Source organism: Hyperolius riggenbachi, chromosome 11 (assembly GCF_040937935.1).
Source record: "Hyperolius riggenbachi isolate aHypRig1 chromosome 11, aHypRig1.pri, whole genome shotgun sequence".
Classification (NCBI taxonomy): domain Eukaryota; kingdom Metazoa; phylum Chordata; class Amphibia; order Anura; family Hyperoliidae; genus Hyperolius; species Hyperolius riggenbachi.
This window is the reverse complement of record NC_090656.1, coordinates 41,897,815-41,911,202: the sequence shown is the minus strand read 5'-3', so window position 1 is coordinate 41,911,202 and position 13,388 is coordinate 41,897,815. Positions and strand designations below refer to the sequence as shown.

The 13,388-nt window shown below is 42.7% G+C and overlaps 1 protein-coding gene across 3 annotated transcripts in view; it reads right to left on the bottom strand.

Moving 5' to 3' along the window:
- Positions 1-13,388, bottom strand: part of NLRC5 (NLR family CARD domain containing 5) — a 336,749-nt gene that overhangs the window by 7,707 nt on the left and 315,654 nt on the right. For all 3 annotated transcript variants that reach the window (XM_068259606.1, XM_068259607.1, XM_068259605.1), the window contains 3 exons: positions 9,341-9,424; positions 6,144-6,227; positions 2,970-3,053 (listed from right to left, as the gene is read on the bottom strand). In XM_068259606.1, coding sequence (XP_068115707.1) covers positions 2,970-3,053; positions 6,144-6,227; positions 9,341-9,424 — 252 coding nt within the window. The remainder of the gene's footprint in view (positions 1-2,969; positions 3,054-6,143; positions 6,228-9,340; positions 9,425-13,388) is intronic.

The following is a 13,388-nucleotide window of genomic DNA, read 5'->3' as shown; positions in this document are numbered from 1 at the left end:
AGATACCGAGTGATAGCCTCTTGGTGACATTAGATGTGGATAGCCTCTACACCTCCATCCCACATGATGGGGGTGTAGAGGCAGTACTCCACACTCTGACCACCTGCTCTGATTTTTCTACACCCCAGGTTGAGTTCCTTATGGAGTTACTTAAACTTGTTTTAATGTCCAACTACTTTACCTTTGATGATCAATTTTTTCTACAGGTACGAGGAACAGCAATGGGGTCGAACGTGGCTCCATCCTACGCAAACATCTTCATGCATATCTATGAGGAGACTTTTATATATAGTAACAAGGTTTTTCAAAAGTATGCCAAACTTTGGCTCCGTTACATAGATGATGATTTTTGCGTGTGGGCGGGGCCACGTTTGACCCTGGAGGAACTCATTATGTGTGTTCATTCACAATGTGGGACCATACGATTAACGATGCACTGCGATGATACACAAATCAATTTTTTAGATACTATGGTATGTCTTCAAGCAGGCAGGTCATTTACTGACCTGTATGTTAAACCGACAGATCGCAATGCACTGTTGTCATATGAGAGTTTCCACCCTCTAAGCACATCTCGTGGACAAAAGTCCGTTTCAAAGGGTCAATCGTATAGTGAATAATGAGGAGACAAAACAATTGAGATTTAAGGAGATGTCAGACAAGTTTCTGGCTAGGTCATATCCAAAAGATTGAATTGATACAGCCAGAAAAGACATTGGAGGTGCAGGGGGTGCTCGGCCGGTGAGGAGAAGGACTAATGAAGCACAGATACCATTTGTTTCACAGTATAGCACTTTTAGTAAAACAGTTGACAATATCGTCAAAAAACATTGGTCTATTTTAAGCAGGTCCTTCCCGTCGGTGGTCGAGTTCCAAAATGCACCTCTTATGTCTTACAAAAAAAAAAAACACCAACTTTGAGAGATCGCTTATGTCATGCAGAGATGAGAGCCCTGGTGAGACCACCAGAGTCCTCAAGAAAAGGCACTTATCCATGCCTCAACTGTGTCCACTGCAATTCCATAGCCAGGGGTAGATATTTTTTTCATCCACACACTGGGCAAAAATTTGAAATTAGAGGCTGCTATACATGTGATACACAGTTTGTGGTATATTTATTAATATGTCCATGTGGACTAGTTTATGTGGGGCAGACGACCACTAAATTCAAGGTGCGTCTGTCCTCACATAAACATGCTATTCGTAAAAAGCTGGAAGATCAAGCTGTGTCTTATCATTTTAAAATGTGTGGTCACAATGTTAGTCAGTTTCATTGTCAAATTATTGAAAGTGTCCCTCCTCTTAAAAGAGGAGGTGACAGATATAAACAACTGCTTCTTAGAGAAGCATATTGGATAAAAACCCTTGACTGTATGGAACCTCGTGGACTAAATAACGAATATGACCTTTTACCATTTATTTAAATGTATCTTTATCCTTTTTATGTACAGGTGAGGTCTTCTGCTGTTTTCCTGCATCGTGACTGTTATGGGAGGGGCGGAATCTCTCCTCCCGCCTGTCGCTTATAGCTTATAACCACTGGCTACTATGTCCAGGCATGTGCTCGGCCTCTGGGCAGGTAACGACGGCTGATGGAGTATGTGTGGAGCCGACGGGTACAGTGTACACTGTCGGTCCCTGCGTCTCCCTCAGGCTGTGCTTCTCCGCTGTCCCTACCCGTCGCTCGTTTGGCTATAGGTGATCGGACTAACAGCGCGGCGCAGTGTTTACACTGGTCAGCTGTTTACCGGTTGCCATGGTGATGGGTGACGTGGCCGGCTGTCGTGTGAACCAGTGTTTGTGATTTTAAATTTCTGTTTTTGCAGCTACCAGGATGCGGTTGACAGGTGAGTGGTTAGGGAGGGGACTGTGTGGGAGATGCCTACACGCGGCAGTCCCTGTAAAAGATGTAATCAATGATTACGTCCAACCAAGCCTCCCACCTGAATGCTAATTTGTGCAGATCCTGCTAGATCGGTATGGCAGGCAAAGGGTGTATGACAGTGCACCTGATTGGCTGACTGGCGCCTGCTGGCCAGATAGAGGTAGGAAAATGCCTGAACTGGTAGTAAGCATTTGTGTGTGTTGCAGTTTGCATTCAGTTTGTAGGTGATGGGGGTGAAGTCCCTGGAGGTGAGAGAGCCAGGGCTCGCCCACATTTCCCTCTGGGTATTGCATGGTGGTTTGGGGGCCCCAGCAAGTGAGAGAGGCTGGGGCCCCCGGCTGTCGTGTGAACCAGTGTTTGTGAAAGTTACGTTATTGTCAGGATGTCATTAACTTGATAAAGGAGCTGCGCTCCGAAACGTTGTTTATGTATGGCAATACTAAATAAATAGAAGATTTGAGCATTATACAAGACGGTGCCGGCCTCTTCACTATAGGTCCATACCCAAGGAAAGATTTTAATCTGTCAAAATGCCAGATAAATGATCGATCCAACCGACATTATTTAACTATCTTTTAACTATATATATATTTTTAAAGCAGTAAACAATGGTTACAGATGACCAATATACAATGATGCTCGTACATTCACGGATCAAATCGGATCAATTTGTTCAATGTCCCCTGTGTACAGATCTTTAATGATCTTTCCGCTAAAGTCAATAGACCTTCCCCTACATCCTTCTCTCTTTAACGATCCTATCTTTGGCAAACTACCTGCGGTCTATTGCTGTTATCTACCTTCAGTAAAATTGTTTTGTGTAAAGATCGTGGAAATGTTGTTCATCTGCAGCTTGCAGCAATTCAGTCTTCATGTGGGTACTTAGTTTAGTCTGGAGCGAACGATAATTTTGATCAATTTCAACCACAAATCAATTGACATTACAATCAGGCAGCCATGGCATCAATCTCCATCAGATTCGATATGGGAAAACGATGATATGATTTTGGCATCCCCCAATCTGCATAGAATAGAGGAGCATGTCACACATCCAGCAGCTGTGTATTCATCATGTGACACTTACTCCACCCTCTTCAGTTTTCTCGTTTGTCTGAAAGCACAGGCCAGCGCAGAGGAGCCCTCATCCCCAATGCTGTTCCATGACAATCTAGAAATAAATACATGTATATTTATTTTCATTTGTGAGAATTTAAATATAAACAATGCAATCTTCACAGATGACCTTGCACTATTATTAAACATGTTTATTGTTTCCTTTGTCCTTATTGGAGGGATTTCACCTCATTTCCTGTTCTCATTGAACCTTTCCATTAGACAGGAAGTGATGGGACACTTTTTTAATTCCATATAAGGACCTTTTTCCACTGCTCACAGCGCAATTTTGTTTACAGATTGCATGCCGATTATCCAATCACAAGGGCAACTTACATTTTGTAAGTACTGGTAAACTTGCCTTATGCTTTATGCGCTCAGCAGATTTATCAGCTTTTAGTGAACCAACAACCATCACATGTCACTTCATGTATGCCTTAAAGGATACCCGAAGTCACATGTGACATCATGAGATAGACACTGAAAGAGTTAAATATCAGGTATGTAAGTGGCTGACTCAGTCCTGACTCAGACAGGAAGTGAGTACAGTGTGACCCTCATTGATAAGAAATTCCAACTCTAAAACACTTTCCTAGCAGAAAAGGGCATCTGAGAGCAGGAAAGAGATAAAAAGTTTCAATAGTTCATAGATTTTTTGCTTACCTGAGGAAAATGTATGCGTGCTCTAACACCAAGTTTTAACCCTAGCAAGTCTGGCTCTGCATATCTGGCTCAATTGGCTATTCATGGGGCAATGCTCATGCAAATATGCATTTGCTTTCGCACGCCAAACTATGCAGGGTCAAAAAACGAATACTGGAAAGCGGTCGCCCTCCCCTCGGCGCTGGCCACGCTTGGGGGGGTCGCCTGCGCCACCCAGCCTCCCCCTCCGGGGTGCTGCTGTGGTTCCCTGGCAGGGAGACTGCCTGGGACCCCGCAGTCCCCCGGTTGTATGGGGTCATTGGGAAGCCTCCCCGTGGCGCTCCTGGATAGTGCTAATGTGGCATGAACTAATTCCCGCAGGGCGACCGCTTTGCAGTATTCGTTTTTTGACCCTGCATAGTTTGGCGTGCGAAAGCAAATGCATATTTGCATTAGCATTGCCTCATGAATAGCCAATTGAGCCAGATTTGCAGAGCCAGACTTGCTAGGGTTAAAACTTGGTGTTAGAGCACGCATACATTTTCCGCAGGTAAGCATTGTTCATAGATTTTAGCTCCGGCATACTTCAAGGAATGTGTCATTGAGCAAAAACAATAAAACAGTTAAAACTTAAAAAGTAGATTTAAACATAAAATAAAACTGGAATATCTTAAAAAGTCAATTTTAGGAGAAGGAAGATAGATACAATTGTTCATTTCATTAGTTTATTTCCGCTTCGGGTGTCCTTTAAAGCAAACCTGAAGTGAAAAAAACTTATGATATAATGACTTGTATGTGTAGTATGGATAATGAATAGAACATTAGTAACAAAGAAAAGAGTCTCATATTTTTATTTTCAATTATATAGTTTATTTTATAACTGCAGCATTCTGTCATATTTGCAGTTCAAAAACCACACTCTGTAATTTAAGCTATAAAACAGAGCAGAGCTAATGACCCTTTGAACTTTCCTGTAGTAAAACCTTATCCAATGCTGTCTCTCACTGTGTCTTGGCTGTTGAAGTGCTTCAGAAAACAGGACTGTATTGGGCCCAAGTTGGGTGGAAAAGCTCAGAGAAGCTCTTTTGCAAAGATAACAACTGAAGTTTTTTAACTTTCCTGAACAACAGGAGACTCTTTTCTGTGCTTCTTTGCTATGTCCTATTCATTATCCATACTACACATACAAGTAGCTGTACAACACATATAATGCATTGTCTCAGATGTTTATTTTCACTTCAGGTTTGCTTTAAGCACCAAATGATGTCACTGCTGGCATGGCCTGCACTCAAAACACACTGACAGCAAGCTGGAACTCTGGCAACAAGAAAAGCAACAATGATGTCTCAATTGAGGATATTTGTTTTCAAGAAAAATTGCAGTATCTTTTATCCTTGGTCAGTTCACCCCTAACTGATCTGCTCATTTTGCATGGGAACACATCAACTGCTTCAGTTTTGCTGACAAAATTCATAAACCCGTCTCAGTCCTGAGACCAATGAGAACAAAAACCACCCAGAGCTAAGAAAGAGCAGTGACATCTTAACCTCTGGATGTTACAATGTGGCATTGTTATGGCGTGGGAGGAGACTTCAGGGAGCTGTACTGGGGGACCTTTCAATACCAGCAAGATGCATGCTGCCTACCAGAATGGAGCACTTTTATTATAGGGGCATTATAATTTCTCATATCCATTGACGGAAACCTAAAGGGAAATAAAAAAAATGAGTCCCACTTACCGGGGGCTTCTACCAGCCCCCAGCATCCATCCTGTGCCCGCGCCGGTCCTCAACGATCCTCCGTTCTCCCGCCACCAGCTAGATTTGTTTTTGCAGTACTCGCGAGCCACTGCGCCTGCGCAGCCCTGGCCACGCATATCCTTCTCCACATTCCCCTCCGCAATAGCATCCTGCGCGACGAAACTAGCTGGAGGCGGGAGAACTGAGGATGGTTGAGGACCGGCGAGGGCACAGGATGGCACTAGTGGATGGTAGAAGCCCCAGGAAAGCTCATTTTATTTTTTTTACTTCCCTTTAGGTTTCCTTTATGTGATTCTGATCAAACTAGCCTTACAATGTGTGTGTGTGTGTGTGTGTGTGTGTGTGTGTGCGTGCGTGCGTGCGTGCGTGCGTGTGTGCGTGTGTGTTTAGAGAAGTTATTGAAGGAGTTGTTGCTATATCAATATAAATGAATGAATAAACACAGTAAGCTGACATCTGGCCAACAGTAAGCAGTAAAAATCTCTGTTCCTTGCAGCAGGAAAGAATACCTCTCCCGTCACACAATTTGATAAGAAAGGCATGTTATTTGGTTCACTATATTCTTCTGAGCTGGTAATCGTTCCTAACCATGCAGCCATTGTGAAGAAGGTAATATACAACTTCTGTAGTTACCTGCCCTAATGGTTTAAGAGGAACTGTAGTAAAAATAACATAATGAATAAAAAAATCCTAGGTTACAGTTCCTCTTTATGTCATATTTACTCATCACATGATAAACTTACGTGATTTCTTCCAAGTTCTGACAACAGCCAAGTGCTTTTGCCAGGGATTTGCAGCGACTGTCAGATATCTCACACAGTTTCAGTCTAGGGAAACCCAGAAGAGACAAAAAGTTAATAAAAAACAAAAATTGTAAATCAGTAATAAATCATGGTTTATGTGTTTTATGTGGACCTAGATAACCAACAGAGTTAAGCTACATACTCACCACCTAACAGGTCAAGCGACGTCTCCTTGACGACAGTCGTTAAGCAACGCCTATTCCTGTTCATAACATCATGTGACTACATGACAGGCACGAACAGAAAGTAATCGATTGCGGTACTTTGCGTGGAGTGGTCAGGGTTGTTAACAATGATCCGTTCCACCGTATCCGCTGCTTAACGATGTGCAATCACTGCAGGGGGCAACATCGTTTAACATGACTATGTAAAACGATGTTCCCTGACGTCGGATAACAATGCCGCTAATATCGCCTCGTGGGTACGAGGCTTTAGAGTCATGTCTGCTGAAAAAAGGCCAAATTACCTTGTTTCACCAAACAAACTTCTAACTGGTGTGTCAACAACGTTTCCCATTCACTGGCAGGCAGGTAGCCATAGTAATGCATTCCTCCCCAGGTGCTTAGCTGAAAATAATCTGTCCTGGTGGACTGGGATTTCCATTAGGAAAAAGATTTCACTTTGATATCAAAAGATCTTTTTTTGCAGCAGATGGTGAAGCTGAAATTACTGATATTGGCCTCAATTCACTAAGCTTATCTCCTGTCTTTAATAACTCTTCTAGAGTTGTTACCATGGTGATAAGGCATGTAGTATTCAGGAAACCTTTTACCTCAGGCAAACCTAAAGTTAACTCTTCTGTCTTTAAGTTAACTCTTTAATCCTTAAAATAACTCCAGAGTTAAAGACAGGCTGTTCATTAACTGCTTGTGAAAAGAACTACAGAGGAGGTAAATTAACTACAGAGGAGGTAAATTAACTACAGAAGAGGTAACGTAAGGAATGAAGAGATAAGATAACTCTCTTACTGTGTGGAGGTAAGTTTTCTCTTGCTTTATTATCTCCAGCATGATCTTAGTGAATTGAAGCCATTGGCTATGCCAGTTTACCAAAGTCCCATAAAAGACAAATGCAGACATCAGATGGAAGCCAACCAATGTGAATGTTTAAGGACAGGATGGACAACTATCAGCAATCAGCGAGACTCCCTGATGAGTCATGTGTTTGTGGTGATGAAACTAGTCGGGAGGAGTTTCGGACGGCGTCACAGCGAGGATAGGAATGCTGGTGGAACAGAGAGTTTGAAAACAGCAAAGTGGGGGGAGGGGGGGGGGAGGAAAACTCTATGCCTGTTAAACCAAGCCAGAGGATGTGAGTGCAATCTTTGAATTAATTATTGTTTTTAGTGAAACATGTTTGCGCTATGACCGTTATTATTGCTCTGAGGTACTGGCATGCTGGAGATGAAACTGACAACATAGGAGAGTGAAAACCTGACCGAGTGGCGAGGGGAGCCCATTAAAGGCACAATAGACCATTGTAACGGTGGTCATGAGTACTTGGTGAGTCGTGCACCAAATGGGTGTTGGTGGTGGAAATAAGTCTCGGTAAAGCTGTTGAGCGCTGACAAAGTATAAGAAAGTGCATATTGGAGGTGGAGCTTGACCTGAATTTGGGAGTGAACCAGCATATAAGAGACTTGATTCAGATGTAGTAGACCTGAGATTCTTGTTCAGATTGCCTTCTATTGTTTTTACTGGTTTTCATTTTTATTTATATTGCATAAGGTATTATAGTGTGTACCTGCTGGGACACTGGACCTCATTGAGGACACTTTGTAACATTATATTTGGTGTGAGCGCTAAGTGGTAGTAGACAGGTGTATCTGCAATCAACACTGGGAGCCCCCAGTGTCCTGGTCCAACTCTACTCATGGAGGAGTTGTGATGGTTAGATTGTCATGAGGAATTTTATCTGCCTTTTCCTGTTGTGTTGCCCAAAAAAACAAAGCCCCACCCATGGCTCTGAGTCTCGTTTCTGTCTTCTCCAGAAGTAATGTGCATATCCAGCAGAACACGCATGCTCATGGTTGAATTCTTGGCACTTGCCAACCCTGGTGCCCTGATGGCTATCAGTTTGTGTTTGTGAATACACATTCCACAGTCTGAATTAAAGTATACCTGAGAAGTGGTAAAGCTACCTAAGGTAAGCACAGAGGTATGCTCATGTTGGTTCCACATACCTCTGTGTGATGTCTGATCCCTCATTTTGACGCCCCCCCCCCCCCCCCCCCGCACACACACACACACACACACACACACACACACACACTTAAAAAAAAATCACACTTTTTGATAAAGTTGGATGTTCAGACAGGAAGAGGCAGGCTTGTTCCCTCCCTTCACCCTCGCTTTCCCTCCTCTTCCCCTACCCCATTCACTCTCCACTTTTATATACAGGCTTTGTGTCCTGTGGCATCAATCGCCAGAGACTGCAGGGCAGGTCATACCTCCAATCAAAAGCTTACAAGGAGCAATAAACCAAAGAGCAAGGCTTGAAATGAGCCAGCCATTACAATCTACAAGCCTCTCGTCGCATTAATAAACCCCAGCATGGTGGGAAGGGAGTACAAATTACTCTGCAGCTAGTGTTGTTATGCTGCAATTACAAAACCTCCTTTTGTTTTCTTTTACAGTAACAGCAGCTCAAACATATGGTAGCTAATCATAAGGAAGTAAATATCTGAACTTAGCACAATATTTGCATGGAGTTCCTTTGTGCTCCCCTTGTTAAATGTCTTTCTTTCCACATCTCAGTAATAAACTGGTAGGACACTTGGTTTCCCCCAATAATGTCTCTAAAGAGTTGTAGGGCTATTATGGCCCGTACACAGGAAAGATGAATCATGGCCGAGATAATGACCGCCTCTGCCATGAATCCAGCATGCATGCAGCAGCCTCCAGCCCCCCTGGCCAGAGATCCGCCCAGCTTTATTGGCTGTGAGCCCCACCCCCGCATAGCAACATGTCGTTGGCCTGCAGACTAGCATAGCATCTGTGCAGCCTTGGTCCAGCCATGTCACCAGTATTGAGTCCTGATCCCAGCCGGGGCGACATGCCTTGTATGTCTGTGCTTTAGATTGGGAGCTGCTTTGGAAAGCATACGCTATAGAAGCAGGAGCAGCACGGTTTACTCACTGTATTGTCTTGAGCAAGGTAAAATGCTGAACACCTTCTGCAAGTCTCAGTAAGCTTTGCTCTTCTAATTTCAATTCCGATAAGCTGCAGGTGAAAACAATGCATTTCATCAAACAAAAACAACCGAAGTCTGCACATTATTTTATACTACAGGGCAAAATAAGAACAACAAAAGCAGCAACATAAACCGTTATTTGTATAGTTTCCATAGGTTACCACATTTCCTTGTTGTTGTTTTTTTTTGTTTTGCTGCTTTAATAAACAGGCCTGATGTTAACTATGTTCTGGGAAAACATGAAACAATTACATTGGCATTTTAAGGTAAGACTTCAGACCACAGGGTAAATATGCTTAAGATCTGTGTGCACTGGATTTTTAACTTGAGTTTTCTCTTCTTCTTTGTCTTTTCCCTTTTATTGAAATTAAAAAGCCCTACTAAACTACAAAAACAACAACAAAATGGGAGGGCTAGTGCTGCCTTTCAGCACTGCCCTGCAACTTTTCTGCCTGATGTGTGGTCTCTATGCCAACAGCCACCCCTCTCTTCTGCTTGACACAAACACAGCTTCCTATTTCCAGTGGTCTTGGCTCCTAATATTCAGCATTAATGAAACTAATATTATGCATGCCATTGCTAGCTGCCTGTTATGTGTATTATGTGCTTATCATTTGAATGTCCCTGTTGTTGGTATCATCTGCATGTTATTGATATTTGCCTAACAGTGGTACCATCTGCATATTGTTGCCAATTGCCTGCCATAGGAATTAGCTGGACATTATTGGAATTTACCTGTTATTAGTAATCCTTTAGATTGTAAACTGGCAAGGGCAGGGCTCTCTCCCCTTTTGAGTTTTGGAATTCATTACACATTTTATTCATCATGTTACTTTTGTCACTGTAATTACCAATTCTGTATTTTGTATCGATTCTGTATTTTGCTACCAATTTTGTATCTTGTATATTAGTGTACACCATTGTCTGTATTATTATGTACCCCATGTTTGTTTCATATTTCTTACTACATCGACGTGGAATATGTTGGCGCATTATAAATCAATAATAGTAATACTTAGTAATACATTAAATGTTATAATTAATGTCATTGTTTTACAGAAACAATTTTTTTTTAGCAAGTTATATATTTTTAGTTTTGTTTTTTAATTTAAACTTTTAGAGCAGTCCTCCCTGCTCTTATCTTTTAGAGCAAAGAGGATGTTCTGAGTTCAGGTTCCGCAGAATTCTTCTGCAGAAAACTAGGTTCTTAAAGTAACGAATGGTTTTACATTGCAAGAACCTGGCAGATTCTTACAACCTCAGTTCTGGCTTGGCAACATTGTCTGCTCATAGAGTGACTATCAAGGGGAGCTGTAAAATGATGGGCACTATGTGGGCTGAGCACTGTATGGCAGGAGTACCATTATTAAAGGCAGTATATATGGGGAGCACTATAATTAACGATACTATAATGAGGAATAAAATAGAGATGAGTACTATAGAGGCACCATAATGGGGAGAGCACTATAATGGGAAACCTACTATAGGGAGGGTCAACTACAGCACAACGCACTATACAGAGGAGAACTATAATGGGCAGAACTAAATGAAGGTACTCTGTAATGAGGAACAATATATGGGGTAAGTATTATAGCGAAAAGCAATATAATGAGTAATACTATACTCAGGGCAGCAGTGGTTGGCTCCCTCGTCTTGCAGTGCTGGGTTCCTGGTTCGTATTGCAGCCAGGGCAATATCTGCACAGAGTTTGTATGTTCTCCCTGAGTCTGCATGGGTTTTCTCCAGGTACTATGGTTTCCTCCCACATCCCAAAAACATACAGATAGGTTTCCCTCTAAAAATTGGCCCTAGACTATGATATTTACACTATATGATACATACAGAGAGATATGACTATGGCAGGGATTAAATTGTGAGCTCCTCTGAGGGACAGTTAGACAAGACAATATATATTCTGTATAGCGCTGCGTAAGATATCGGCGCTATATAAATGCTTAAAATAAATAAATATACTGAAAGACACTTTATGGAGGAAGCACTGGAAAGAGCAGTACTATAATAATGAGCAGCCTCTACAGGGAGCACTATAATATGCATTATATGGTGAAGGCACTATAACGATAAACACTACATTGAGTAACACTATAATGAATATAATGGTACTGTTACTGTAATGAAAAGCACTGTTATGATTGCACTAAAATAACAGGTGTTATTTAGGGTGAGCACTATAATGGTTCTGTAATGAGTAGCAGTAGCTTGGTGGAGCTCTATATGAATGAAGCATTATTATGACAGTCACTATAATGAGGGGCACTATAGGGGGGGGGGGGAGGGGGCACTGTAATGAGCAATACTACAATGAGAAGCAGTACTTAAGGGTAGTACTATAATGAGGATAACTATAATAAACAGTACTAAAACAGTACTATATTGGGGAGCACTTTATGGGGAAGCACTATATGAGAAGCAATCAGGCTCGGACTGGGCCGCCGGGAACACGGGAGAATCCACGGTAGGCCTAGCCTCTTTTACTTTAAATGGGCCCTCCCAGGCCCTGCACTAAGCAGCAGGAGGGGGTAGTGCAGGAAGGGGGGGCTTGGGCACACAGCGGCGGGGAGGGGGCCCAACTCCCCCCTCCTTCACCTGGGATACCTCTTTCCACACTCCCCCCTCCAGAATTTAGTGAAATGGCAGCAGCCAAGCAGGGAACTACTTACTACTTCCGTGTTCCAGGCGCCGGAGACCTGTGTAACTGTGTGTCATGTGTATTCCGTCTCCAATGCCTCTCACTGTCAGCGGCATTGTAGATGAAAGACAGATTACATGCAGAGGCCCTGCGGCAGTGCTCTGGCATCTAGAACCAGGACGAGGTGAGTCGTTCCCCGCCTGCTGCCCCGGCGCTAAAATCTGGAGGGGGCCCAGGTGGTGGAGTTGAATATCTATAACTTGCTATCTATACAGGGGGCACCTATAGCTAACTACCTATAAATGGGACACCAATAACTTGCTACCTATACTGGGAGCACCTATAGCTAACTACCTATACTGGGGATATCTGTAGTTAGCTACCTATACTGGGGGCAACAATACTCAGGTTCTAGGCCCTTCACTTGCTTTTAGGCAGTGTTACAAACAAAAAACATGGCCGCTAACCAGGAAGTGATGTATGTGTGTATATATATATATCATGTTACAGTATACTCCAGTCAGGGTTTCTCAGCATGGGCAGCTCCCACCCCCTCAGACAAGCTGAAATTAAGAGCAGAGACCTGTCTGTGAGGGATGCACAAAGCACACACACAGAGCCTGCAGGGGGCATGGAGGGGGTGTGCATAACTTCTCCCTATCACAGCAGAGGCAGTGCATTCCTCTCTGGGTTGACAAAGCTTGACAAGGAAATGAAGATTAGATATATTACAGAGACAGTTCAACTAGAAAAGGCTGCAGTAAAATCCAGACCACATTAGAACAGGTATAAAACCTTATAGGATAGAATAAATAAGGCTGAAAATTTTGTTACAGAGTCTCTTTAATTTATGTGTGCAGGGCCCATTTGGCTACTAAATTATTTTATTTTAACGCACCTGGCTATTTATTTTGTTCATTGTAAGGCACCTGGCTACTTAATTATTTTATCTGGAGGTGTGTGACTACTTAATATTTTAATTTAGCTGCATTTGACTAATTGACGTATTATCATGAGGCATGTAACTACTTGATTATTTTATCTAAAGTTTATCTGGTCAGACCCACTCGCTGTGAATAACACCACTACTTATTTTGTGGTCTCCCTATGACCCACCATGACCATGTTCCAGTGCATGGCCACACCCATTTTTTTGCTGTGGCGTGCCACATGTAGCCATCTCCCTGTCATGGACTGTGCTCAGAAGAGCTCACAATCTATTTCCTACCATAGTCTAATGTGCTACCAAATTATGTATTTATATAACACTGACATCTGCGCAAAATTTCTAGAGAACATGCGTATGTGAGCCCAACTTGGGGGTGGGGCCCAGACTGGTGGGC